We start from the raw sequence: 26,936 nt of genomic DNA on the forward strand, positions 1-26,936 counted from the left end.
AAGACCTCACAGAAGGTGCTGCACATGCGGTGGCTAAGATGAAGTTCATGGTGCCCTCGGTCAGTCATCGGCAGTGGAAAACGTGTGTAGATGTGCCAGGTGCTGCACATGGCTGGAGCACTGGACACATGCAGTGGCTAAGATGAAGTTCATGGTGCCCTCGGTCAGTCATCGGCAGTGGAAAACGTGTGTAGATGTGCCAGGTGCTGCACATGGCTGGAGCACTGGACACATGCAGTGGCTAAGATGAAGTTCATGGTGCCCTCGGTCAGTCATCGGCAGTGGAAAACGTGTGTAGATGTGCCAGCTGTACTCTGAAGGGAGAAGCTGCACCTCCCTCATCGTGTGCACCAGGCACCACCTGGAAAGTCAGACAAAAGCAAGGAGGGTGAGGCAGAGGCTGGGGGCAAGCTGCCTGGGTTCAGACCACTTGGACAGGTGGCCTCCCTCACTGGGCACCTGCTCCCTGGCTGTAGGAAATGACGCTGGTGAACAAAGTTGGTGCTGGTGGCAGCAGGGAGCAGGAGAGAGTGTGGGTGACAGGAGACCCTGAACAGGGGTGGGAGAGAAGTCTGGCCCTTACCTGCAGTGTGAGCTCCATCTATCCCTCTCCCTGTGGGAACACACCTGGGGGACTGACAGCCAGTGGCTCCAAAATCAGACATGCAGCCAGGCGGAGCTTACTCCAACAGGAGAGTCAACGCTGTGGCTAGCACCTGTGGACACCTCTGCAGGTGTGGTCCTGGCCTGGAAGCTCAGCGGACAGACACACAGCAACTCACACACTCTTCGGTCCACACTGGACTCCTGAGTCAGGCGACCTGGAAGGCTGGCTAGATCCTCCCAGCATCCTGAGAGCACATCACCACTGTGGGTTTTACACCAGGAGACCAGCCAGAGCCAAGAAGCCTTCTGAGGCACACAGCCAGCTGGAGGCGGCACTACATCCTGACCCCTGCTATCAGGGAAAGGGTCAGCTCTTGGACGGAGTTCTGCTGGAGGCTCTCCTTCCCAGGGCCAAGATTCTCTGGCAGCAGGCGGCTGACCACCCCATCTTCTAAGTCCTGTGAGCTGCTGCTACAAGCACCTGGACTCAGGCTGCTGGCCCTAGAGCTGCTGCATTATCCTTCCACTCAGGCAGCACCTGCCTCCAGGCACTGAGTGTGAGGCCTGCTCTGGCCATGAACAAACCACGAATCCTGACTCCATGGAAATGTGGCCTAGTGGGAGACCCCAGAGAGGCACCCTATGGGGCACCAGCCCTAACCCCTGCCCCCCGGGGCAAGGAGGTATTCCACCTGCAGCTTCCTCCTGTCCAGCACCCCCATGCTGGGACAGGCGCTGTGGGGGAGCACCAGGGGATCATCAGGGAGGCCCTGGGGAAATCAGGCTGAAACAACAGAATGAAAAGCCCTGGCACAGGGCTCTGAGGATGGAGGCAGAGCCTATGCAGAGCCCCAAATGGGGTGGGAGCAGTCCCTACATACAAGTCCAGCTAGGGGGAAGGTGGGTGGGGCCATGTCAGCAAAGCCCCTCCCTGTGGAGCGGTGGGGGTGGGGCCAGGTTCCAGGAGCCCATTTCCCATAGCCATCCATGAAGGGTCAGATGCACAGTAAAAAAAATGCACCTGACATTCTGACACATCTGTCACCGCAACAAGATTCGACAGAACAGTAGGCGCTGTAGCTACAAGAGAGTGCTTCATATTCAACTGTTAGAAAAAGTCTTCATCTAGACTCACTACCCTAGGACTGGACTGATCAGGCCTGTGCCTGCAGCAGGCACCAGGGCAGCAGGGCACCAAGGGGATGGTACTGGAGCAGCCGAGGCCAGAGAGCCATGGATGAGGCAGACCAGTTGGCCACAGCCAGAGGCAAGAGGAAGCAAGCCTGGGAGATGCTGGAGGCAGAGGGTCAGCACCATCACCCCATGAGAAGAGCAGGAGGCATGGGTGAGGGGAATGTGGCTCCTGGGTGGGATCCCGGAAGGCACACAGAAGAACGGTTTGAGAAAGAGGAGGGGGGCTGATGGAAGGAGTGACCTCCCTCCAGAGGAGGTGGGACATGCAGCACTGACGGGCTAGCCCCTGAGGAGAGGGAGAGGATCGCACATGGCTGAGCATGGGGTGCCCTGGACAGGAGGAAGCTGCAGGTGGAACACCTCCTTGCCTCCAGGGCAGGGGAGAGGGGTGGTGCCCTCCCCAGGGTGCAGCGTCCCTTTGCACTGGTCTCCCTCACCACTCTGGGAGTGAGAGGCAACCAGAGCGCCTCCTCCTAGTGTCCCCACCAGCACAGTGGACTGGCATGTCTGTCTTCCCATGGGTGGTGGTATGTCCTTCTCCCCTGTGAACTTTAGGGTGGGTGGTTGGACTCATCCCTCAGTTGCCTGTCAGTGCTGCAGGAATCCATGTTTCCTTCACTCCTGTGGCTGTGTCTGAGTATAATGGGGACAGGTGGAAGGAGGTCACACTTAGCTTCAGAGGGCGGGAGAGCTGGCTGTGGAGCCAAGGGCTGTTGACTAGCAGTCCTGGTGCAGGGGGCTGAGTGTGGGAGGCACGGGCATCCCTGGACACAGCGGAGCCCGTGTAGCAAAGGCTGAGCGCTGGGGAGAGGAGACACCCAGGCACCTTCACAGATAATAAGGAGGCTGAGATGCGTAGCGTGAAGGAGGTGGGAGCCAGGCTTCACCCACATCTCTGAACCATGCAGGCTAGGCTGAGGAAGGGAGCCAGAGGCCAAGCAATCATGCTCAGAGGGAACATATCAGCAACCCATCTCCCCTGTGCTGAGACACAGGCTCTTGACCAGTGACTTTACATCTTCAAACCCCAGCCTCCCCAAGGCCAACTGCAGAGTAGGCAGCGGGAGGCACAGCCGTCAGATTTTTGCCTTGCAAGCCCAGAGCAATTAATTTCAAATTTCACTCCCTCCTGCCTCTGAAGTTTCACCCATTAACCAAATGTGGGGCCAATGCTGGGCAGTGCATGGCATGACCAAAACCCAGAGACCTTGTCACCCTGTGGATCCCTGGGTGCCTCTGGGTCAGGAAACAGAGTCCTATGCTCAGATGAAACCCTGGGTTGCATACAGGGATCAGTGTCCTCCCAGGCTCTGTGGTCAGATGTCTGTGTGCTTCTGTGTACCAGGTATGAGTCGACCCCAGTCTGCCATGGCCAGACAGCTGGGGTCTGCAGGTCCATAGGTGTGCCACCCCTTCCAGGTGCTGCTCTGGTCAGCCAACAAGGTGTTTGAGGAGCTGACAGACATCGAGAGGCAGTTCCACAAGGCCTTCTACACAGTGCGGGCTTATCTCAACTGTGACCGGTACTCTGTGGGCCTCCTGGACATGACCAAGGAGAAGGTGAGGTCTGGTGCTCTCGGGAGCCCTCCTGCCCAGCCTGACCCAGCTCCAGGATGACTCTCTCCTCTCTTCTCCTCTGCCCAGGAATTTTTTGATGTGTGGCCTGTGCTGATGGGAGAAGCCCAGCCATACTCAGGCCCACGCACACCCGATGGCCGGGTGAGTGGTGGTGGCAGGGCCACACCCAGCTCATAGCTTAGATTCCCTGGCTCCAACTCCAGAGGGAAGTGAGGCAGGGGACTCCTACCCGCCTGCCTGTCTGCCGTCTCCCCACTGCAGCCTGCCTGCCCCAGGGTGGGGTGGCTTCACCAGCATGTCCCCTCATAAGACACAGGCACACATGTGGCCAAGTGGTGTTCAGGGTCCAGCCGGGTGCGGGCATGTGAAAGTGAGTGTGAAACACTTGCTTGGGGCATGTGTCTGTGGACGTGTGTACCTGTCACTGTGTGTGCTGTGCACATGCCTGTCTGGGAAGGGTGTTGGCTCCCTCCCCTCTCAAGGAGCTGGGCCAAGACTCCACCCTGTTGTGTTCTGGTTCTCAGGAAATCGTCTTCTACAAAGTCATCGACTACATCCTCCACGGCAAGGAGGACATCAAGGTCATTCCGTAAGTGCCGGGTTCTTGCAGCATCAGCATCAGTGGGGCCCCCAGACCAGGCCTAGCCTTTGGAGCAATGAGTTCCCACCTGGCCTGTGGCCCTGAAACTTGGGCAGGGCAGCTGTCTCCCTGTTCAGAGCCAGCGTGGAGGGACCTGGGAGGTGAGGAGGGAGTGGCCAGCCTGAGCACTTGGACATGCAGAGTGGACATTCAGTGGGATCAGGTAAGCTGTGTAGGTGGCTTAGAGGTCAGTGTGAAGGGTCTCTTGGTTGGCCAGCCCAGCGGTCTCAGCCCCAGAGGTAAGGTTGGCCTCTCACCCTCAAGAAGTTCAGTACAGAGCTCAGGCTAGAGGGACTGGGGAGGAGGTGCCCTCTTCACTCCTACACTGTGTGGTCAGTGACCCTATGACTCATAGGCCTGACAAGACCCCACCCCAGGCTCCAAACAGGCACAAGGATCTGGGTACCAGGCCCAAGTAATTTTGGCCAGGACTGCAGGACAGGTGGCTGACACTGAGTCCCAGGAGGTCGACTGAAGCCACAGCTTGAGAGCTATGCATAGCTCCTCTGCACGAGGAGCAGTCCTTGCAGAGTGAGAGTCCCCAGCATGACAGAGTGACACGAGCCTCATCCTCTGGCCTCCTCCAGTACTCACCAGGTTCCCAGCCCCATCCCCACCTCCACCTGAGCTCAGAGAAGGGCATGATGTGAACAGTCACTTGCCTTCACAACCAAAAACTCAAGTGTCTATCCATCTGATCCCTTTGCTTCCCTCCCCCAGCACACCCCCAGATGATCACTGGGCCCTGGCCAGCGGCCTTCCAACCTATGTGGCAGAAAGTGGCTTTGTGAGTGCCGTAACCCTGGACCCAGACCTGTGCCTGCTGGTGCTTGATGCTTGCACACCCTGCCTCCCCCACCCCTGTCCCTCCTGCCACCCTTTTGCTTTGCTGAGTTAAGAAGTTCACCTCTCTCAAGCAAGGCTGCGCTGGTGAGTGCTGTCAGAATCAGTGTGCATGCATCTGCTCCAAGTGACACCAATTCTGATCCTTTTCCAGATCTGTAACATCATGAACACCTCCACTGATGAAATGTTCAAGTTTCAGGTATCTGTCTAGTCATTGATGGAAAGTGTGTGTTTCACTTAGGAAAGAAAACATTTTAGTTCAGAAATGATAGGCTGACTTAGTTCTTGCTGTTTACAAAACTGCTTCAGTCCTAGTGGCTGATGAGAAGCATGTATTTGTGCTCTCAGATCTGCAGGTGGGCTGGGCTCTGCTGAGGCTCTGTTGGTCTTGTCTAGGCTCTGCAGGGCTCAGCCAATCCTGCCTGGGCTCAGCTGATCCTGCCTGTGCTCACGTGGGGCCATGTGATCCTGTCTGGGCTCACTGGATGGGCTATGTGGGTTCAGCTAGGCCAGGCTGAGCCCCAGCAAGCACTTCTCTGCTCTCTATGTCTTCATCTGGGGACCACGGGCAGGGCAGGCTCTTTCTGGGGAGGTCCCATGGACTGACGGGAGCATGCTTTGTCTCTCAACGCCTCCTGTAAGAACCAGCCTACAGTCCCTATTCCACCATCCAGCCCAGTGTCTTTGGGACGGCAGACAGGACCAGTTATATGATACTCAGGGCCCAGTGCAAACTGGAAGTGTGAGGCCCATGTCCAGCAGTTGTGGACAACATCGACAGCAGGGCAGCCTGGGGCCTTCTGAGAGGGGCTTCTGTGGGATTACCACCCTCACATGCCCATGAAGCCAGCTCTCATGGGAAAATACCCTCCTCTAGTTGGAAAAATCATAACACAAAGACCATAGACACCAAGTCCTCAGACAAGGTGGGGGGTGAAGAGTCAGCAAGGAGCCTGGCTCCAGGCCTGAGGGCGGCACAAATAAGCCTCTCTCCCTGGGCAACACGCCTGGCCCTGGCCAGACCCAAGGCCACCCTCAGCTCTTCATGCCCCTACAGGAGGGGCCCTTGGATGACTCTGGGTGGATCATCAAGAATGTGCTCTCCATGCCCATCGTCAACAAGAAGGAGGAGATTGTGGGGGTGGCGACCTTCTACAACAGAAAAGACGGGAAGCCCTTTGACGAGCAGGATGAAGTTCTCATGGAGGTAAACCAGCAGAGGGGGCCCTGAGTGATGTATGACATGCCCGCAAGTGGGGTGCCTCCCTGCATTCGGCCTCTCCCCAGCACTAGGGCAGGGAGAGTGCGGATAAGGGAAGACTGCAAGGCCTTGTCCCTGAAGGCCCCACTGGAAGGCGATAGCTGTGCGGCAGGTGCCCACTGAATGGTCAGCAGGGCTCCTCAGGGCGCTCGGAGAGGTGGATGACACTGCTCTTCTGTCTCCAGTCGCTCACTCAGTTCCTGGGCTGGTCGGTGCTGAACACAGACACCTACGACAAGGTGAACAAGCTGGAGAACCGCAGAGACATCGCCCAGGACATGGTTCTATACCACGTGAGATGTGACAAGGATGAGATCCAGATGATACTGGTATGCAACTTGCATTTCACAGTGCCTTTGCACAGGGAGGCAGGCAGCCCAGCGGGGGACACATACCGACCCCACGCACTGGCCTGGCACCTGCCCTGGGACCTGCCCTGGCACCCACACACTGCCCGCCCAGCCCAGCACCTGCCCCAGGACTTGCACCAGCACCCACACACTGTCCATCCTGTCCAGGGACCTCCCCCAGGACTTGCCCTGGCACCTGCCCTGGGACCTGCCCTGGCACCCACACACTGCCTGCCCAGCCCTAGGATCTGCCCAATGCCACGGGCTCAGCTGCGGATGGGTATGCCAAATGCCCTCCTGCCTATCACACAAGGCTCCATCTGTCATCCATGCAGAGTGCTGAGATCAGTGCCAAGAGGCAGGAGAGTGAGTGGTGCACACGTGCACACACACAATCGTGCACACGTACACAGTCACACACACTGGGGCTCTCAAGCACCTGCTCCCTCCCATGGGGGTGCCTATCTGTCTGGAATCGAGGGTACCCTGGCACAAGGAGATGGCTGCCCATCAGTATTCAGAGGTCCCTTTGTCCAGTGTGCTCACATGTGAAGGTGATGTGGTCACTCTCTCACTCAAGGGGTGAGAGCAGTGCCATCTCTCTCTCCCATGACCTGCCTGTTGCTCCCTTTAGCCAACGAGGGAACGCCTGGGGAAGGAGCCTGCTGACTGTGAGGAGGATGAGCTGGGGAAAATCTTGGTGAGGACCTGCCTCTGCTCCTCAGTGGGTGCTGGTAGCTCCTGCCAGCAGAGGAGTTCCCCTGGGACAGGATGCCATCTCAGGATGTCGGCTGCCATCTACATGGGCCTGTGGTCGGGTGTGTCTGCACTCCTCAGTAGACATCTGTCTACAGGATCCTGGCTCTGAATCTTTCTTGGCCAGTGTGTTGAGCTCACGTCCAGCTGGGGCTGACCTGACATCTGCACTGCCAAGTGCATCTGTATGCCTGCCTGTCTCCTCTGTGCTTCCAGAACTGTCCACACTTTAGTCTCTGCAGGCATGACTTGGACCAAGAGTCCATCTGTGCTGCCCCTAGAGGAGGGCCAACACACACAACACACACAGACACATGATTGTGTGTCTCCCAGAGAACATCACAGATCACCCTGGCAGTCGTGTGACACCTCCAGCTCTGTCATCTGTGTGATTTACCACTGTGTGGTCTTGGAGCATGTGATCATTCTTGACAAGTTATGACTGTCCCCAGTGTCTGTGTCACCTGTGCTTGTGTGAAAGTGTCTGCCATGAGTCTGCATATATGTGCCTATGCCTACCTGCCTCTGTCCATGTGTGCTTATCTTTTCCTGCACACATCTCTGTGTTTGCTAGTTTGCCTCCCCAACATCATCATGTCTGCTCAGCTGGGTGGGAGGAGAGGGAGGACAGGCTGAGTAAGGGGGATGTGAGCATCCCAGGCCACAGGCTGAAGATCACACTAGAGATGCCCAGGGCATCTAGCTGGAGAGAGGGTTCTGAGAGGAGGAAGGATGGGGAGCAAGTAGGGCTGGTGGGCCTGCCTCCCTCAGCTCACAACCCCCCTGCAGAAGGAAGAGCTGCCAGGGCCCACCAAGTTTGACATCTATGAGTTCCACTTCTCTGACCTGGAGTGCACTGAGCTGGAGCTGGTCAAGTGTGGCATCCAGATGTACTATGAGCTGGGCGTGGTCCGCAAGTTCCAGATCCCCCAGGAGGTGTGGACATGGTCGAGGGTCCCTAATCCCCTGGGAGGTGGGAGGGCATGGTTGAGGATCCCTGATCTCCAGGAGGTGGGGGGTGTGGTTGGGGCTCCCAGATCTTCCAGGAGGTGAGTAGAATGTGGTAATCAGTGTCCCAGGAAGTTTGGGGGACATTATCTTGTAAAACCACAAAGTATGCCTAGAATAGATGAATGGATAGGTAGATAGATAGATGGAGAATGGATGTATACAGATGGAGAATGTGTGGATGAGGCTGCCTGGATGGAAGGGTGGATGGAAAACTGGGTAGATAGATGGACAGATGAATGGATAGGCAGATGGATGAATGAATGTGGGGGGTGGGGTGGGTGATGGACAGACCAGTGGAAAAGTAGGTGAGTGGGTGGATGGAGTATGGACAATGGAAGGGCCAGTGGGTAGGTGGGTGAACGCACAATGAGTAATGAGGGTATGGTTGGTAGATGAATGGTTGGTGGGTGGGCAGGTGGACAGATGGATGATGGGAGGATGGACAGAAAGTTTGACTAGTAAGAGTCCAGGCAACCTTTTCATTGGGTGCATCCCTGAGCAATAGTGAGTTGGCGTGGGGTGCAGAATGGAAGCAGCTCCTCACCCAAGAAGAAAGTACCTAGTGTCCCTTGGGTTTGGCCACAGGCGGGCCCTGGGGGGAAGGGGTGGCTCTCTCAGCTCTGGGCCACGATTCTCCTCCACCTGCAGTTTTCTTGCTCTGTCCTGCATCCAGCTCCACACCTGCTTCCCACAGCCCAGATGAGGGAGTCGATCACCTTTCCTCATGCTCCTCAGAGAACAGAAGCCACAGGCTGTCTTTTTTTGGAAAAAGCTTTAGTAAATACTAAGGGAAAACACAAAAGAAGAATTTATAGAAAATACGAACAGAATAAAAATATTCCCAAATAATTTTCTGACCCTAAATATCACAAGGGAAGCAAGAGGCTCCTCTGAGCCCCAATGATAACTGCCTGCAGTGTCCCTACCCTTCTTTCCACAGACCACATAACTGGTCCATTCAAATATCCACACCTAAAATTGATTCTTAGGGTCTCCCCAGGGTCCCCTCCCCAGTTTCGGGCTGGGCCATAGGCCAAGGCACCAACTCCTAATGGCTGCAGCCAATCTTAGCTCTTCTCACCCAGCTCAGGCTTCCCACCACCCCTGCAGGTACTCAAGAAGGTCAGGCAGTTCCACTGGGAACTAGGGGGATGGGAGGCTCAGGGGACCAGCCTTCACACATGAGGTTTGGGGATTCAATGCTGATCAAAGACCTGCATGTCCTCTGCCCCAGGTCCTGGTGCGGTTCCTGTTCTCTGTCAGCAAAGCCTACCGGAGAATCACCTACCACAATTGGCGCCACGGCTTCAACGTGGCCCAGACCATGTTCACACTGCTCATGGTGTGTGGACAGGGCAGGGAGGGCAGGGCACCACAGCCATTCCCACCTGCCTGGTTCCTGGGGTGGGAGTCTTCCCTAGGCCAAGGGAAGGAGGCAGCCCACACCCTCCAGTCAGTGCTTACCCAGCCGAGCTGTGGGCGGAGGGCCCCTGGGCAGGGGAGCAGGAGGGGGTCCAGCCCACAGATATCCCTTCCCTGGCCTGACTGGAGCACCGAGCTGGGCCAGCAACAGGACCCAGGCATGGACATGCCCCCACAGACAGGCAAGCTGAAAAGCTACTACACTGACCTGGAAGCCTTCGCCATGGTCACAGCAGGCCTGTGCCATGACATTGACCACAGAGGCACCAACAACCTGTACCAGATGAAGTAGGTGCCTGGAACAGCCGTGGGTCACCCTCCTGGGGTCATCTGCACAGCTGGCTTGGCCCATTGCCCTTCTGACTGCTTGCGTTTTGAATACACTCTGTAACAGATCCCAGAATCCCTTAGCCAAGCTTCACGGCTCCTCCATCTTGGAGCGGCACCACCTGGAGTTTGGGAAGTTCCTGCTGGCAGAGGAGGTTGGCCCCTCACTGGCTCCTGGGACCCACAGGGCTTGGGTGGGTCAGGGTGGGTTTGGCTGCAAGAGACCTGTAGCTATGTGAGGAGCCAGGACAGGTTCACAGCTGGTGTCCAGTGGACCAGGCCTGGGGCTTTGGGGTACTAGGGCAACGAGCCCAGGACTCTCCCTGTGAAGTGAAGTGCAAGGCCTTCTAGATCCAGAGCCTATAGCCACAGCAGAAGCTGCCTCAGAGCTTCTCCCTGTGTCCACAGGGAGGGTAGAAAGCTGGGAGGGAAGGGGGCTGCCCTCCCAAGGAGCAGGAGCAGGCATAAGCCTGGCAAAGTACACAGGAGCCTGAGGCAGAGGAGGTGCCCAGCCTGAGAGCTGCAGCCAAGGACCCTGTGCAAGCCTGACAGCGACCCTGCACCAACTGACACTCGCAGAGCCTGAACATCTACCAGAACCTGAACCGGCGGCAGCATGAGCACGTGATCCACCTCATGGACATCGCCATTATCGCCACGGACCTGGCCCTCTACTTCAAGTGCACACCCCACCCCGGGATGGCAGGGGCGGGAGCGGGGGCATGTTGGTGTGGGACTTGCCACCATTTGCCCTCCCTCCTTCCTGTGTCCAGGAAGAGGACAATGTTCCAGAAGATTGTAGATGAGTCCAAGAACTACACAGACAAGAAGAGCTGGGTGGAGTACCTGTCCCTGGAGACGACGCGGAAGGAGATAGTCATGTGAGCGCACTCCCTCCTGCAGACCTGGGAGAGGACCCTCAGGGACAGCACTGCTGGGTTTGGAGGAGCCAGTGCAGGATCTAGGGTCAAATGGGATGTCCTTGGTTTCTGGTCTTTAGCAATCCTCACTTCACTCTCAGCTTCCCTTCCTTCATCTTCGATCCGGTGCCCCAGGACTAGCGCCTTCCCCAGGCCGTCTCAGGAGCCCAGGACACCAGCAAGAACTCATGACTCTGCTCTGTCTGCCGGCAGGGCCATGATGATGACTGCCTGTGACCTGTCTGCCATCACCAAGCCCTGGGAAGTCCAGAGCAAGGTCAGGCCTGGCTGGCCAGACCCAAACTCACCCTTCCAGGGCCCCTGGGTCTGCATCTGGGGAGCCTCAGAGGGGGGAGAATGCGGCTTACAGTCATGCTGAAGGCGGCCATGGGCCTGCCAGGGTGCAGCAGTGGGGGTGCCTAGTGCCTCAACCAGCAGAGCCTGAGGGCTCCAGGTGAAACTGCACCATGACACCTTTGTGAGGGCCCAGGCTGGGGTGCAGCCTTAGGGCAGGGCCCGAGAGCACAAAACCAACTGCGCTGCCTTTGTGTGCCACCAGGTTGCTCTTCTGGTGGCCGCTGAGTTCTGGGAACAAGGTGACTTGGAAAGGACAGTTTTGGATCAGCAGCCCATCGTAAGTGTTGTTCCAGAAGCTTCTGCCCTGATGAGGGGACAAGACCCCACTGTGGTGCTGGGGAACAGGGACTCTGAGGTCTTTGCCTCCTGTGTGTGGTTGTGCCACATGAGAATGGATGGCTTCACCTCTGGTGAGGTGGAGTGCAGGGCATGGAGGTGGTATCAGGACCAGAAGCCACTGCAAGTACAGGCAGCTCCCAGATGTTCCCCGGCCAGGCAGGATGGCCCCGGGGACAGTGTAGGGCAGGGAAAGCCGGGGTGAGAGTCCAGGGCTAGACCAGCATCCGTGCAAGAAAGGTACGTGCAGTGCGGTCAGGACACACTGCTAGCACAGGATGGCTCCTGGCCACCCTGCTCAGCCCCATGGCACAAGATGGGAAGTCTGATCCCAAAGCCAGATTCAACCAGCGCAAATGGCTGTCTGAAGCAGGCTGCATGCCAAGTACAGGCTCCACAGCACATCTGGGTTCTGGTCAGCTTAGTGACAGGCCAGCAGCTGGGGCATAAGGGCAACACTGGGGATGGTGCCCTGTGGACAGAAGACCTTTAGATGAACCAGCAGTATCCCACATGAGGGTCAGAGGCTCAGAAGTAGGAAGGGGCAGCCTGGGCAGCTGACGAGGGGCATCTTGACTCTCTGCTTCCAGGCCAGCTCTGGTAGCTGAGCTTGGCCCCCTATGGGCTGCACCTTTGCCCCTGGGCTCTGCTCATTCTCTCTCATGAATGTGTTCACTAGAGTGTAGGGGTGGGTGCCAGCTGGGGCCTGAAGGGCCTGAGGAGACGGCACTGGGTAAGCTGTCTTTGCTTCCTCCACAAGCCCATGATGGACAGGAATAAGGCGGATGAGCTCCCCAAGCTGCAGGTTGGCTTCATTGACTTCGTGTGCACATTTGTGTACAAGGTAGGAATCCCCGGACCATAGGTGTTGACTGACAGAGCAGCCAGGAGCCCACAGGGGGCGTGGGTGGGACTAGCAGTGACCTCACAGCAAGAGGAATGCTTGTGCGGACTGCAACCCATGGGGGCACCTCTCTCCCAGCCTCACTCCCACCTGCTCAGCCATGGCGTGTACTCATGCCTGCACTGGGGATGAGACCTGCCACCAACCATCGTTAGAAGCACCAAGAATGTCCCCCCAACCCACCCCACGAGGTCTCTCCTCAGGTCCTTGCCTCTGTGGGACCCTGCACAATGGTGGGCACCTGTCTTCAGGGTAATGACTGCTACTTGCCTGTGGGTTCCTTTGTGGGTGTCTGTAAGCCCTCAGGAGTGGGCCTGGGTCTGCCCATCCCTGCTAGTGTGCCCTGCCCACATGACCTACAGAACATGGGAATGCAGCCATGTTCCTGCCCAGTGGCCAGGGACCCAATGCCCTGCTGGGCCTGAGTTCTATTGTTTGGGCCTCTGAGGACACAGGGAGGGACTGGAAAGACACTGACCTGGTGGGGGTCTGACTGACCCCCTGACCAGGCAATGCCCCACCCCCCTCTCTAAGAACGGTGCTATTTGGCTTTAGGTGAAGTGGCCCTGATCAGCTACTCAAGCAGGGTCAACATGGACATGTCCTTTTAAAGTGGCCAAAGGTCACAGTCCAGCAAGGGCGACTCCCTCTGCCTTCCTCAACTCCATCCACAAGGGCTGGGCAGGGAGACCACCACCCTAGCCCTCCAGGAGCAGAGGGGACACACATGTGGCTTCTGTTTCCTCTAGGAGTTCTCCCGTTTCCATGAAGAGATCCTGCCCATGTTTGACCGACTACAGAACAACAGGAAGGAGTGGAAAGCACTTGCTGACGAGCACGAGGCCAAAATGAAGGCCCTGGAAGAGAAGAAGGAGGAAGAAGAGAGTGTGGCGGCCAAGAAAGGTCTGGGCCCTGGCCAGCCTGGGGCAGGGACTCGGCTTACCCCCGACAAAGCTGTGAGTGGCAGAGCCTCACAGCAGTTAGACTTAGGAAAACGAAGGGTGCATGCCCAGCGGCCCCACGGGGGATGCCGTCCACAGGAGGGAGGTCACCTGTGCAGTGACAGAGCCAGGAGGGTCTCACTGCTCCTGGCTGAGCTCAAGTCTCTCCAAGTAACTGCACTGCTGCCCTTGTAAAGGGAAGCAGGCTAACCTAACTCTCAGCAGCTCCCGTCCACCACCAAGGAGTCGAATCCTAAGTAGCTTGTAAATTGCACCCACATGTCCACGCCACCCTCAGAAACCAAACAGCAAAACTGAAAACTAGTGAGCTGCGCAGGAGTTAGTCCTGCAGTGCCCCGTCCTGTCACAGGGCCTGACTCGGTGACAAGTCAGCATACCCAGACCAGAGCCTCCATGCATTGTCTGGCTTCCCTAGTCTGGGCCTTGTTACTCCCTGCATGCTGTGCCATGGGGTAAACCAGCATGAAGAAGGCAGCCATAGGGTTGTGGGAGGCCAGGACTGAGAGCAATCTTGGTGTGGTGTCAAGAGAGGTGAAGCACTAGGAACAGCTCAGCTCCACTTAACCTGCTTGGGCTGGCCAAACCTGCACTCCACCCTTCCCTGAAGGGGAGAGGGCACACAAAGCAGGAGGGCGAAGGCTCCCCACTCACCCTGTTTTCTCTCACAGTGGGCACAGAAATCTGCAATGGTGACCCAGCACCCAAGTCTTCCACCTGCTGTATCCTGTAAGCCCTGGTCTAGGGGACTGCTAGCTTCCTCCAGGCCCTCACCTCTGGAACATGGGCTCTGCCTCCTGCACTTTGGAGTAAAAAGTTAGGAAGCCAAGAAAATGACTGAAGACAGTATGAAATATTTTGAATTTTTATAAGGTTTTTTTAATAAACTTAAGCAAACTCTCAATAATTTATTAAAGAGTATAGCCTACATCACTCTTTTTTGAATAGTTCCCACAGAGATCTTTGAAAGGGGACTGTGAACTGTCTGAAATTGCTGAGTGGGGACATTCAGAACTGCATGGATGTGTGTATACAGGAATGTAGCAACCCTGTCTCACCTGCTTCAGGAAGAACATGCCCAAGAATTCAGAATAAAGCACAGATCAAATTGTCCATTTCTACACAGTAGTTACTGTGGAGGACACAGAGTGCTTGAAAGCTCTGCCAGCAAGCTCAAGGCCAGGACTAGAGCGCAGTCAGATGGCAGTGGTCTGTAATGAACACTGGAGGCTAGACTTGAGGCCAAGCTTCTACTGGCCCAGACCCTGCACCAGGGAGTCTTAAGGAGGAACTGTTGCCTCTCATGACTTAATATTGGTGGACTAGGGGACCGGCAAAGGCAGAAAGTCCAGTGGGCCTTGATTTTGAAGTGAGTATCATCTGGCAGAAAACAAGGGTTACTTGAGCATCATGTGTGTTCCCCACTGGACAGTACTCTGCAGGATAGGGTCACTCCTTGGGACCATCTGCCTACTTGCAGCAGGGAGCCGGTTTTCATCTCACCTCAGTGACACCTGGTGACAGCCTCAGACAGGAGCCTGGGACAGCAACCATTGAAGACCCAGGTGCTGGGACACCACTGCTCAAGGTTGGGGGGTGGGAATGCTCGTTCACCCACAAAAAACAAATATAGGCTTTTGAAACATTTGTAAGCCATTTCCATATGTTTACAAATATATTCACTTTACAAAAACTGAGGCTTTCCGCCTAAGGGATTGGCTCCTGGCACACAGCTGGGAAGCAGCAATACCCCACCCATCCAACTCCAACTCACAGCCTCAGTGGCCAGGAGTCCAGTCTGGGGAGGTTAGGGCTCACCTTTAAGAGACCACCTCCCTGGGCTTCTGTCTCAAGGTTGCCCTGGCCACCTTGAAATGCAGGAAAGGATTGTGAGTTGAGGACAGAAGACCCAGCTTCCAACTTAAAATTGCATCAGCACCCCCACCCACCTTCCAATCCCTCTTTTGCCTATCCAGGAGCCTGGGCTGCTGGCAGAAGCAGGGTAGAGCACGGAGCAGTTCTAGGGACTGTTCCATTAGAACTGACTACTCAAAGGTCCCCCTCAACACCCCAGAAAATAGGTATCCATTTCTATACTTGTTGCTGTTTGCGAGCTGTGTTCTGGGTCAGTAATGAGTGATGCTCGTTATCCCTTTAAAATCCCTCTAAGAGGCCCCACCCTGAGGAAAAGACAGCACAATTGCTGAGCAGAGTCCAGGAACCCAACCACTGGAGAAGCAGTAATGAGAGGGAGCCAAACATCACGCAGGAGGAAGCTTTATTCATCTGCTGGGCTGGGGAGAGGCAGGCTGGGGAGCTTCACTTCAGTATGCTGTCATCTTGGGCTGAAAGGTTGGAAAAGACACACTCAGGCAACCTAAGAGGCCCCTTCAGAACTTCAGACTTTAACCCAGAATCCAATCGACCAGACTCAGCCTACGGGGATCGGGGATCAGCACGCGGGGGGGGGGGGGGGGGGGGCAGTGGCACGCCTACTCTCCAGGGCTGCTCCCCACAGGGCAGGCCAGAGGCGGCACCCCTCCCTCCACTAAAAAACGGGATGGGCAGCTTAAGGCTCGCTCCTACCTTCGGCCCGTTCTCTCTCGATCCGCTTCAGCTCATCCTGCCTCTTCTTCTCCTCCGCGGCTACCCTCCTCTCCTCTTCTGCCCGGGGTTTTAGGTAACCTGGAGGGGTGGGGGCTTCGATTAACCTCCTCCCTGAAAACGCTGCGTGAAGAGGCTGGGTAGCTACGACCCCTCGCCCTGCGCCCGAGCCGCCCAGCCCGCCCGCCCCGGCACTCACTGTAACGCTTGGCTCCGTAGGCCACACCGAGGACCAGGGCGGAGTAGCGGCCGAGCTGCGGGACAGGACAACAAGGTGACTGGGCGTCAGGCGCGGCGGGGGTCGCAGCCCGCAGGCCACGGGCGGGGGACGCGGGGGGTCGCACCCTGCAGGGTGTAGGGGTCGGAGGCGCAGCCTGCAGGGTGTGGGGGTCGGAGGCGTAGCCTGCAGGGTCGGGCACGAAGGAAGGCGAGGACGCGGAAAGGCAGGGCGCGGCCTGCAGGGTCTGGGGGATGAGGGTAGTGGGCAGGGATCGGGGTCCCAGACTATATAACCGTGCTGCTGCCACGAAGCCGGGTTCACCTTGATGAGCGGAGAGACCTGGACCGGCGGCACCATCTTGTCCCTGACCTTCGCACCGGAAGCGCTGCCGAGACGGAGGTGAATGCCGCGAGGGCCCGGAAGACCGTGGGGCGCCAGCCAGGCGCATGCGCCGGAGCGTGAGCGGCGCCCCCTGCCGGTAGGAAGAAGCGGAGCGCCCTCCCCGGCGGGTGACGTTACGGGACGCGCTCGTGCACAAGGAAAGGTTGCGCGCGACCAGGAGGGAAGGGTACGGCACACGTACTGTGTCCCTTCCCTGGGAGCGAGAGAACCAAGCGACCCGGCCCTGGGGGTACGGGCCGAGCGTCCGCGCCCCGCCTGCCCGGGTTTGGACCTGGAGGAGAACTAACCGAAGCCGACGCTCCGCGTGCGCGTGCGCGCCCTGAAAAGCGCGGTCAGGCACGAACCAGCAGTATAGAGCGCGTGCCCGAGGGGTCGGAGGACTAGAGCGCGGGCGTGCGGGATCCGGGGCGGCGATGGCTGCAGCTCGTCAGTGATCTCCAGGCTGTTCACCCTGAGCTCTCCTGCCCTCCTTACTCCCATAACAGGAGGGACTGGGACTTTCATGAGAAGGCTACCCAGAGCAAGCCCCCCCCCCCAGGTCCCCAACCCAGCCTTCAGAACTCGCAGCTGTGAGCTCCTAGGTGCACCTCTCCTGAGGCCACCTCTCCAGTCTCTCTGCTTGCTTCTGTACCTCAGAATGGCTACTTGTTCCCCACACCTGAGCCAGTCCTGGCTGGGGTTGCCCAAAATGGGGCCATCCGTAGCCTGGTGGTCTACCACCCCATCAGCTGTCCTCACCCCAGCAGTTACCTCATGCCTCCTGGAAGCTACCTGTGCTTCCTCCACCCTGCCTTACTGGGCAGGTAGTCTTGAGGGCCAAGGGTTGGGTCCCATCCAAGTCCATACCCACCCTCCCTGGGAATTGCGGAAGTCCACCCTTCCTTACTTTTCCTCGAATTCCTGTTTCTAAAGACAACATAACTGAATCTAAAGTGAATAAATGCAACGAAAATTTCAAGGCTCATGGGTGCTCAGCAGTCCTGGAGGGGGACCTAGAGCCCAACTGCCTTGGCCCTCTAAGAGCCCTGGCTGAGCTTGTCCCGTTCTTCAGCTTGCTCTGGAGTCCCAGCCCTCAGCCTCCCCAGCTGGGAAGTCAGGGCTGGAGATGGGAACACCTTGGCCAATCCTGCAGGGCCAACTGCTCTTCTCTTGCCCTGGATGAGGCCAGCCTGGAGCCCCTGAGGACTCCTGCTAGAGCCCAGTCTTGCGGGGTGGATGTAGACCCTGGCCCTCCTCAGCCCTCTGGCTTTTGGGGAATCCACAAGTGCACAAAACAGAGCTCTCCACTCACACAGACATCAGCCTGCAGAGCCCCCCACCCCTTCCTGCCCTTGAGCCACTGGCCAAATGACCTCAAGTGACCGAGTGGGCTTTCTCTTTACCAGATTTTAAAATAAACTGCACTCCTCAGCAGCTGAAGCTTCCAAAATTGAAAATAAGTGTCTCTAGGGCCCAGGCGACGACAGGGGACAGGACATACCAGCAGCTTTGGGGGTCAGTGCACAACACATACATGCCCATTGGTGCATGCAAGACCACCCATGGGCACTGCTGGAGACCTGGCTTGGATCAGGGAGGGCTCTTTGAGGGGCTAAGGGAGGGAAGGAGGGTCTCTCTTGTCTTGAAATACCAGTGGAAGCCTCTGCACCTGTCAGGGTCAGATGTGTGCAGAATCTTGATACCCCTGTCTGTGTCACTATCTTTAGAGCTGAGCTCAGTCCTGGAGGGCTCAGTCCTAGAGCCCAACTGGGCCAGGATGCTCCCTGGAGATCTGCAGCCTTCTCACATTTGGAGCTCCTCCTCCTGCAGCCAAGTCAAGACTCCTAGCAGGGCCACACCCAGCCTTGCCCCAGGAAATGGGCCCCTGGCTCTGGATCCTTAGCCCCTATACCTGGTCTTATACGCTCCCTCTAGCAGTCTCCCCCAGGTCCTCCCAGAAGGTGATGCCTCCACAGGGTCCTACCTGAAGACCCCTTTGGCTCTGGGGGTCTTAGGTAGCAGCACCGGAAGGGAGCTGTGTGACTGAGGCTGTGTACCTTCCCAGAACTCGGGTCAAGCAGTAGGAGGGAGACCTGGCAGCCAAGAGTGACCCAGACCAGGTCATCTGGGTTCCCTGGCCATCTCCAAGTCTCTTGCCATAGAAACTAAGGAGCTGCCACCATGAGGTCAGAGGGTCAGGCCAGGGTCATAGGCCCCACTGTCTGGTATATACCAATGAGACAGGGAGGTGAGGACGGTGGTGCTTGGGAGCTCTAATACTCAAAGTGCTCAGCAGGCTGAGCCCGGTGGTACACACCTGTCATCCCAGCAACTTGGGAGGCTAAAGTAGAAGATCATAAATTCAAGGCCAGCCTCAGGAACTTAGCAGACCCTGTCTCTAAATAAAAAGTGCTGGGGATATAGCTCAGTGGTAAAGTACCCCTGGGTTCAATCACCAGTACAAATCAATCAATAAATAAATAAATACTAAAAATGAGTGCTCAGCAATGTTTGGGCTCCTTGTAGTACCTCTGTACAGATCCGGAAAAGCCAAATTTCCTTTGACACTTACAGTTCCTGCAGCCCCAGCAGGGCCCACAGTGCCTAAGAGGACTCTCAACACCAAGACCCTGGCCAAAAGCTTGGCAGGTGGCCTGGAGACACAGCCTCCTAGGCAGAACAAAGCCTCCTGGTGCCTGGGGGCAGAGGGGTGTCTGAGTCACCGGCAGGTTGCCCAGGCTCACTCTGCAGTTGTCCAGTCCCCTGGGGTGGCCCTGAGCCTGTCCTTGTAGGGAGTGGCAGCTGAAGTCTGAAGTGTCCTGGGGGACCAGGCAGAAGCTTAAGACAGGCAGGACTGGAGCCCTGGGCAGGGAGGACCCAGGCATGGTGAGCAGGCAGACAAATGGGCAGGGGATGTGAGAGCTTGTGTGTGCACACGAGTGTGATGTGCATGTGAGTGTGTGAGAGCATGTGAACATGCACCTCAGTGTGGGTGTGAGAAGTATGTGCCTCGGCCACCCAGGGACAGCCACCCTGGTGACAGTCGGGGAAGCATGTGGGAGAGTCTGGGCACCGGAGACCTGGTGCCCAGGACAGGAGTCCATTTGCTCTGGAGTCCATTTGCTCTGGAGCCCCCAGGCCAAGCCCAGTGAGGTAGTCTGAGCCCTGTGCTGTGCCAGGGCCTAAGGAGTCCCTGTCCTCCCCCATACACCTGGGCTTGGGGCCACCATGTTGCCTGATCCTCTCCTCTGTGTTAAGCCTCCTGAATCTTGGGATGCCCTGGGGTTCCAGCTGGCCAGGGACCTTCAGCAGGATCGTGGGGTGTCCTGGGGTTCCCCCAGCTGGCCAGGACCCTAAGTCTTGGTGCTCCTGCCTCAGGCCAGCAGGAAGACCAAGAAGAAGGAGGGCGGGGCCCTGCGTGCCCAGAGGGCATCCTCCAATGTCTTCTCCAACTTTGAACAGACCCAGATCCAGGAGTTCAAGGAGGTGGGTCTGTCCTCTTTTGCCCAAGTCCCCTTACCCAGTGGGTGGGGGAGATCCCATGTAGGCCTGTGGCTGCCTTTCGCCTTGGTGTGGGTGAGGAGCCAGGAGAGGCACAGGAATGGAGGCAGAGCTGGGCTACCAGCAATGCTCCCAGCAGCCTGGGTTCTAGGCATTCACACTCATGGATCAGAACCGAGATGGCTTCATTGACAAGGAGGACCTGAAGGATACCTATGCCTCCCTGGGTAAGTGCCACTAGAAGGCGAGCACGTGACATCCAACCTGGACATCGTCACTCTTCCTCGAGTGGAGCAAGGGCACTAGCCCTACAGGCTGGTGACATCCTGCACACTTGGCTTGCTCAGGGTCAGCACAGGGTGCCCAGGGCAGACCAGCAAGTGGCCCACTGCCCACACACGACCACTTGGGATGGGCTTGGAGCAGGGGATCCCAGGAGGGAACAACACCAGTGGGCTGCCACAGCCACAGCTTATGCAGGCTTAGCCCACCCTGCCTCAGCCCAGCCTTAGGGAGCTAGGAGAGGGTGTGGGGCCTGCCTATGCTGTCACCCTGGACCCAGTTCTTCCAGCACTCTCCAAGGCCACCTAGGGGCACAAAGCCTCTGCACCAAAATTCCCCATGGGGAATTCCTCAGGCCAGGCCTGAGGCTTCCGGTCCTGCCCCAGGAGCTGGGGAAGGTGGGCAGGTTTCTTCTTATGGTAGAGTCCCCTCTCAACCCCCCTTATGCCTAAATATAGAAAAGACACCTCCCCTGTCCCCAAACCCAGCCTCCCCTCTCACCACCTCTGATCTCCGCTTTCCTCCTCAGCAGCTGTGTCCCAGGCTCAGGGTTTGGGGTGAATTCACCTGCCCCAGCCTGTACCCCATACACCTGCCTGAGAGCACTCTCCCCAAGAGCCCAGCACTGTTCTGGGGTCACCCTGGAGAACAACAGGAGTGGGCAGCCAGTGTCAACAAGGGCAGAGGGGCAGGGGGTGACGTTCCTGCTCTGGTAAACCCTGCTTCTGGTTTTGCAACAGGCAAAACCAACGTCAAGGATGATGAGCTGGACGCCATGCTCCGGGAGGCTTCAGGGCCCATCAACTTTACCATGTTCCTGAACCTGTTTGGGGAGAAGCTGACTAGTAAGCTCTTTGGTCCCTCTCAGGGATAGCACTCCTGGGCAGCCCTCAGGCCAATCAGCCAGCTGTGTGTATGTGCCTAGCTAATTCCCAGTGCTTAGAAATCCAGCCATTGCACATAGAAGCCTGTATTTTCCCCATGCCCTGAGATCCTGTCAGCCACCCAGAGCCATTTGAGTTCCAAACCTCCCATCTACCCAGCTGTCCAGTGGTCTCTGTCCCTCACTCCTAGATCCCTGGCTCCTCTGAGAATGGTTCCCCCAGGTGGGAACAACAGGGCAGGCTCCCTGGGGCTCAGGAGTGGGAAGGCTTCCTGGCAGTGATGCTGCTGGGCAGGGACTCAGAGCCCTGGGGTAGTAGGGGACCCTGTGGCCTCTTTGCTGCAGGTACAGACACTGAGGAGACCATCCTGAATGCCTTCAAGATGCTCGATCCTGACGGCAAAGGCAGCATCCACAAGGAGTAGTGAGTGCAGCTGCAGGGAGGGTCTCAGCTGGCAGAAGGGGCTGCAGCACCCACACCCAAGCCCATCTCCTGGTCTCTCCAGCTTCGGGGCCTTCTGTGGCCTGAGCGGAGTCCTTCAGGATGACCCAGGATGTCCAGTCCCACCCAGTGGGGCAGTCTCCATGACTAGGCCACCAGGTCCCTCCAGCTGTCACTGTCTTTAGACCCTGTTACAGGAGGGCCACCTCATCCAGGTGCTGGGGAGAGGGAATAGCCTGGTGTCCCTCCCAAGCACTTGACTGTGACCCATAAAACACCTCCTCAGGACTGGGGATGACCAACGGGGGTCAGGATGGGCTGGGGTGATCACCAGGTGCTGGGAAGGCGGGGTAAGGACTGAGCCCACAACACTCTGAGCCGCGCTGGAGGTGCCCTGGTGTGAGCTGCCAGCCCTTCCTCAGGGGGCCTAACCACTCCCCTGCTCCTCCTGGCCCTCAGCATCAAGCGCCTGCTGATGTCCCAGGCTGACAAGATGACTGCAACTGAGGTAGGCCTGCAGCCCCAGAGGGCCACTGAGGGACAGCAGCCCCCAGGCTGCAGGAGCATGGTGGGCAGGACTAAGAACAGTCCCTGGTGCAGGGGCTCCTGGGAGAGTGGGGTGGCCCTGGGCTAGGTCAGGGCTGGAAGCCACTGGCCAGTTGGTGGTCTGACCTAGCTGAGGGGACAGACTTACTGTCCTAGCCCAAGGGGACAGGGTAGCCCCCACCTGTACTTCAGAACTCCACCCCATTCTTCACATTGCCCAGGTGGCCACCCTAAGCACCACTGACCAGCTCGGTAACCTGCTTCTCCTTCTGGCCCCGTGCCCACCCTGCTTGCCCCTCCCAGATCCCTCCCCATTCCTGGCAGAGAAGCAACACTAGGAGCCTCTGGAGTTCAGCACCTGTAATCCAGAGCACCTAGGCGGCTGAGGTCTGGGGACCTCTCGCCACCCATTCCACCAGGACTGACCCCCCACCCACCAACTCGCCTTCATTCAGGTGGACCAGATGCTGGAGTTTGCTTCCATCGACGCAGCAGGCAACCTGGATTACAAGGCGCTAAGCTACGTGCTCACCCATGGGGAGGAGAAGGAGGAGTGAGGCTACTCAGCCCTGGTTGTGTCCAGTTCAATAAATGTGGACCCACACATTCTGCCTGCCAGTGTCTGCCCAAGAGTCTCTGCATCGGCCTGGGGCCCCTCTGCTGGCAGCCCTGCCCACCTGTCTTAGCACCAGCCTCAGTGTGTGGTCACCCCGTACTGAGCAGAGAAGAGGCTCAGGGATTGGCTCCTTCTAGCAAGTGCCCACACCTGTCCACTCCAGGTCCCTCATACCCAGCTCCCCTTCAGCCCCTGCTGTTGTGCCAGGCCACCTCACCAACCTACACTGCCCTGTGTTGGGCTGTCTTCCCTGGTCAGTGTCCAGACAGTAGCAGCTCTTCTTGCTTCAGCCATTCAGTCTGCACAGGGTCCAGAGTGCCAAATCCTGCCATGGCCTGGGTGTGCCAAGAACCCTGAGCCTGTGGTCACAGTCCCGGTGACCAGAGATTGCCTCTCTACCTCCCTTCATGAGACACCCCTGCTCACAGTCTCAGCGAGTCCTTGGGCTCCTGAAGGCAGGAGGCAGGGCCAGGAGGTTCCTGCAGCCTCTGAGCTGGAGGTGCTGAGCCAGGAGCCTCAGGTGGTGCCCTCAGCTCTGGGGCACATGTCCAGGGCAAGGGGGGTCCTGCAGACTCAGCCTGCAGGCGCCGGTATGGGGTGTGGAAGAAGAGCACCAAGACACAGGTGAAGAGGGTACACAAGCTGGCCATCAGCAGCAGAGACACTGGGGACACACACAGCTCTCTCTCAGCTGGCCCAATTAGCCAGAGGAGCCCTCGGCCATGGCAGAGCCCAGGGGATCTGGACCCACCATGGCCACAATGCATCCCTGAAGCAGCCCTGCTCCCCGTCCTGACAGTCCCAGGGGTCACAGGCCTTGTGCCCAGGGTGCCTGACCCCCACTGTCATCACTGCCCACTCCAGCTCCGACCATGCTCTGTCCCTGTCCCTCTCCTCTCAGCCCCTCCCCATTCTCTGCCCCCATGTCTCTCCACTTCTCTCTCTCTTTCCTGGCTCTAAAACAGCTCACCAGGGGGCACTGAGACTGGGCTTCTCTCAGGGTCTTTGGGCTGCACCCACCCGCTGAGCTCAGGTGCTCAGGTGTAGGTGGCATGTGAAGGGCACCCAGAGCCCAGAATGGGGGTTCCAGGGCTGCCCCAACTGGCCAGGCCTGGCCTTTTTACCTCTACCCATTGAGGGCCCTGGGACATGGGTATGGACACTGACCTGTCCAATCCAGCGGGTCCTCACCATGCTGGCAGGTGGAGGAGGATGGAACTTCGGGCCGCACAGTCAACACCGTCAGTAACACCATGATGAGCACACCCTGGGCCTGCCTGGACATGCACAGCCCTCAGCCAGGACCACGGCACTGTCCACCTTTCAAAGCCAATGCCACCTTGGGAGGGACCGATTTGCGCCGCCCGCTGACGTTCCAAGAGCAGCATGAAGCCTAATCCATGTGGCCTAGGCTGGCCCAGGCCTGTGTATGGCCCACCCTTACCAGAGCAGACAGGCCACTCTCTTCCCAAACAGGGGCCTGGGCCATGCAGCCTGGGAGAGCATCTGGGCCCAGGGAAGCAGCCAGGGCAGGTGGACACTCACCCCAGCACAAAGACCAGGCCTGCAGCTGCACCCTCACCCACAGGAAAGGCACACTCCACCGCCAGCTCCATGGCCACAGGTGCCACAGAGAAGCCGAAGAACCCAAACAGCGAGCAGGTGGCAGCCACTGCAAGGGCTTGCCCCTGCAGTCGGGACACCTGGGAGCAGCCAGACAACAGAGGAGACGGCAGTCAGCACAGCCAGTTGTGCCAACTAGGCTGCCTGGCTGCAGGCAGGGACACCTCACCCACCACGGGCCCCCCAGCAGGAGAGGCCATGCCTGAGAGGCCAGTGGCCTCTTGCCTGCCACCTGCCCGGGCACTCCTCCACCCCTGCAGCGGGGTTCAGCAGGGGACTCTCACCAGGGCAAAGGCCACACAGGCCATGGAGGCGAGGCAGAGACCTATCTTGGTGGCCTCAGTGAAGCGCTTGGTCCGATCCACATACAGGCCAAGAACCAGTGCCCCCAGGATCCCAAACACGATGAAGAGAGCCCCGCAGAGGCCCGAGAACCCCTGGAGGAGGGGAAAGTTCAGGCAACATCCTGGGGCAGGAAGCCACCAGAGTTCCTTAGGACACACCCTGTGACCAGGGCAGTACCCAAGGCCAAAGCAGGATAATACTATTGGCTGTCTGCCAGAGTGGGATCCACTACTGAGCACCCCACTAAGGAAAAGGGCCAGTCACCAGAGATACCCACAGGCCCTCAGTGCCCTGCACCTAGGGCAGAAGTGGAAACATGCTCCAGGCCACACCCAGCTCTGAGCCAAAGGGAACGGGGCAGAGGGCAATAGGTATGGGTCAGGCCCAGGGATGCCCAAGTCCCACAGCTGGCCCCTCCATGCTTCTTCCAGCGTGGACACTGAGCACTCAGAGGCAGTGGGTAACCCTAGCAGAGGCAGAGTCCCTGCCCTGCAGGAACTCACGTTGGAGTAGCCATTGGCACAGAGGATCTGCTCCAGGAGAGCTGAGAAGCTGGAGAAGATCCCGATGCCACCCCCAAAGCACACAGCCAGGATGACATAGGCCTTGTTCTGCAGAAGCTGGAGGGGAGGTGCCTCTTAGCCCAGAAGCCCAGGTGCTTCCAACCAGGGCCTTCCCACCCCCAGAGTCCCACCACACTCACCAGCTTGAGCCCCTGGAGGAAGTTCTCTGAGGTGGAGCTGGCGGCCCCCACAGAGGGTGGGGTGGGGGGTACACTCTCCCAGAGGCAGACAGTGGCCAGCAGGCAGGCCAGGCCTGCAGGGATGCTGTAGACTCCAAGCTGGGAGAGGGCATGGGTGTCATAAACAGCCACACAGGTAATTGTGCCCACATGCCTCTGCCCTGCTCTGGGCCCAGGTCCTTATCCCCTTGTGATCTCTGTCCACCCTCCAACCTCCAGAGTTACCAGTAAACCCAGGGCCTGTGGCGGGCTGCTCTGCACCACCCTCACCTGCTCCTGGAGGTTTCGTGCAGAGCCCTGACTATCAAAATATTCCTCAAGGATGGCTCCCACCTTGACAAGGCCAGCCTGACTACCCAGAAAAGACTAGCACCTAAGGGCCAGCTGCACAATCACGTAGGAAGAAGGTCATGCAAACACACTCAGGCATGTCAGAGTACAAGTGCACAGGTGTGTGCATACCACACACACACACACCCCTCACACCACACATGCATGCACAGCACGCACACACTCATATACCACACATGTGCACACACCACACACATGCACGTACAACTCATGCACACCCCTCACACCATACATGCACACACACCACTTACACATGCACAAGCAGACAGCAGAAACACACCACACATGTGCGCCTAACAAGCTTCCTCACCATTAGAGGGATGTCCTCTCCCTTCTTGACCAGGGCAGGTGACAGCACATTGGCCACAAGGATGCCCAGGGGATTTGCTGGGTGGAGAGATGAACCAGGCAGCAGGTCAGCTCAGCCATGGCTGGCCTCATCCCCAGCCCAGGGGGAAAGCTTCCTGGCCCTGGGGCCCTGGCTCATGAGCTCAAGGGGTGGAGGACCCAGGCAGGCAGAGGCCTCAGCCCTGGGACTTACACATAGTGGCAATCATGTTGGCTGTGGCTCGCTGATGCTCTGGGAACCACAAGGCGGCCAGCTTGGCTGGAGAGAAGATTACCAAGTTCTGGGCCAGGGCACAGAGGCTCTGGCCACCCATGAAGAAGGCAAATGTGTTGGGGACCCAGGCAGCCACACAGGGAAGGGCGCGAAGCATACTCCCAGCAAAGTTCAGCCATGCACCCAGGATGGTCTGCAGGACAGTCAGAAGGCTGCTGGCCAGCTCGGACTCCCCAACCCATGTCCCCAAATGCCCACCCTAGCTCACAGGCACATCCCAATTTCTAGCCATCCCTCCGCCCTGGCAGCTTTGCCTGGGGTCCCAGCCAGCAGGGCTGTTGGGCCCTGGTCTGGGGAGCACATGCACCCAA

The 26,936-nt window shown here is 58.0% G+C and overlaps 4 protein-coding genes across 20 annotated transcripts in view; 2 read left to right on the plus strand and 2 right to left on the minus strand.

Annotated features, from left to right (window-relative positions):
* Pde6b (phosphodiesterase 6B) overlaps positions 1 to 14,374 on the plus strand; it is a 52,928-nt gene extending 38,554 nt beyond the window's left edge. Inside the window, exons 4-22 of one of the 6 annotated variants that reach the window (XM_078020773.1) lie at positions 3,220 to 3,360; positions 3,445 to 3,519; positions 3,903 to 3,967; positions 4,739 to 4,805; positions 5,016 to 5,063; positions 5,922 to 6,071; positions 6,311 to 6,454; positions 7,110 to 7,175; positions 8,021 to 8,167; positions 9,477 to 9,584; positions 9,843 to 9,952; positions 10,059 to 10,146; positions 10,571 to 10,671; positions 10,765 to 10,872; positions 11,047 to 11,188; positions 11,471 to 11,545; positions 12,365 to 12,448; positions 13,258 to 13,464; positions 14,139 to 14,374. In XM_078020773.1, the coding sequence (XP_077876899.1) occupies positions 3,220 to 3,360; positions 3,445 to 3,519; positions 3,903 to 3,967; positions 4,739 to 4,805; positions 5,016 to 5,063; positions 5,922 to 6,071; positions 6,311 to 6,454; positions 7,110 to 7,175; positions 8,021 to 8,167; positions 9,477 to 9,584; positions 9,843 to 9,952; positions 10,059 to 10,146; positions 10,571 to 10,671; positions 10,765 to 10,872; positions 11,047 to 11,188; positions 11,471 to 11,545; positions 12,365 to 12,448; positions 13,258 to 13,464; positions 14,139 to 14,288 (2,076 nt within the window). In that variant the 3' untranslated portion in view covers positions 14,289 to 14,374. Of the gene's footprint in view, positions 1 to 3,219; positions 3,361 to 3,444; positions 3,520 to 3,902; positions 3,968 to 4,738; positions 4,806 to 5,015; positions 5,064 to 5,921; positions 6,072 to 6,310; positions 6,455 to 7,109; positions 7,176 to 8,020; positions 8,168 to 9,476; positions 9,585 to 9,842; positions 9,953 to 10,058; positions 10,147 to 10,570; positions 10,672 to 10,764; positions 10,873 to 10,991; positions 11,189 to 11,470; positions 11,546 to 12,364; positions 12,449 to 13,257; positions 13,465 to 14,138 lie in introns of those variants that run through there. The other 5 variants (XM_078020774.1, XM_021722198.3, XM_005319064.4 and 2 more) reach the window with 5 other exon arrangements.
* Positions 14,375 to 15,728: 1,354 nt separating this feature from the next.
* Positions 15,729 to 16,749, minus strand: Atp5me (ATP synthase membrane subunit e). Its single transcript, XM_013355886.4, has 4 exons — positions 16,613 to 16,749; positions 16,271 to 16,325; positions 16,054 to 16,152; positions 15,729 to 15,812 (listed from the first exon to the last, which is right to left on the minus strand). Exons 1-4 carry the CDS (start codon positions 16,646 to 16,648, stop codon positions 15,787 to 15,789), a joined length of 216 nt encoding a protein of 71 aa, XP_013211340.1. The 5' UTR covers positions 16,649 to 16,749; the 3' UTR covers positions 15,729 to 15,786.
* Slc49a3 (solute carrier family 49 member 3) overlaps positions 15,729 to 26,936 on the minus strand; it is a 33,816-nt gene continuing 22,608 nt past the window's right edge. For 2 of the 8 annotated variants that reach the window (XM_040292879.2, XM_040292883.2), the window contains 8 exons: positions 26,545 to 26,758; positions 26,314 to 26,390; positions 25,614 to 25,751; positions 25,414 to 25,530; positions 24,850 to 25,002; positions 24,488 to 24,645; positions 24,110 to 24,219; positions 22,672 to 23,606 (listed from right to left, as the gene is read on the minus strand). In XM_040292879.2, the coding sequence (XP_040148813.2) occupies positions 23,365 to 23,606; positions 24,110 to 24,219; positions 24,488 to 24,645; positions 24,850 to 25,002; positions 25,414 to 25,530; positions 25,614 to 25,751; positions 26,314 to 26,390; positions 26,545 to 26,758 (1,209 nt within the window). In that variant the 3' untranslated portion in view covers positions 22,672 to 23,364. Of the gene's footprint in view, positions 15,813 to 16,053; positions 16,153 to 16,612; positions 23,607 to 24,109; positions 24,220 to 24,487; positions 24,646 to 24,849; positions 25,003 to 25,413; positions 25,531 to 25,613; positions 25,752 to 26,313; positions 26,391 to 26,544; positions 26,759 to 26,936 lie in introns of those variants that run through there. The other 6 variants (XM_005319063.5, XM_078020779.1, XM_078020776.1 and 3 more) reach the window with 6 other exon arrangements.
* Myl5 (myosin light chain 5) lies at positions 16,631 to 22,930 on the plus strand. 5 transcript variants are annotated; one of them, XM_078020783.1, is made up of 7 exons: positions 16,631 to 16,769; positions 20,051 to 20,158; positions 20,325 to 20,400; positions 21,196 to 21,300; positions 21,684 to 21,762; positions 22,240 to 22,288; positions 22,782 to 22,930. In XM_078020783.1, the coding sequence occupies exons 1-7, from the start codon at positions 16,695 to 16,697 to the stop codon at positions 22,881 to 22,883; spliced, it is 594 nt and encodes a 197-aa protein (XP_077876909.1). In that variant the 5' UTR covers positions 16,631 to 16,694; the 3' UTR covers positions 22,884 to 22,930. The 5 variants fall into 5 exon arrangements, with proteins under 5 accessions (XP_077876909.1, XP_077876908.1, XP_040148822.1 ...); XM_078020782.1 differs by lacking the exon at positions 22,782 to 22,930 and having other exon boundaries at positions 22,240 to 22,414; XM_040292888.2 differs by lacking the exons at positions 16,631 to 16,769; positions 22,782 to 22,930 and adding an exon at positions 19,439 to 19,558 and having other exon boundaries at positions 22,240 to 22,414.

Source organism: Ictidomys tridecemlineatus, chromosome 9, assembly GCF_052094955.1.
Source record: "Ictidomys tridecemlineatus isolate mIctTri1 chromosome 9, mIctTri1.hap1, whole genome shotgun sequence".
In the NCBI taxonomy this organism is placed as follows: Eukaryota; Metazoa; Chordata; class Mammalia; order Rodentia; family Sciuridae; genus Ictidomys; species Ictidomys tridecemlineatus.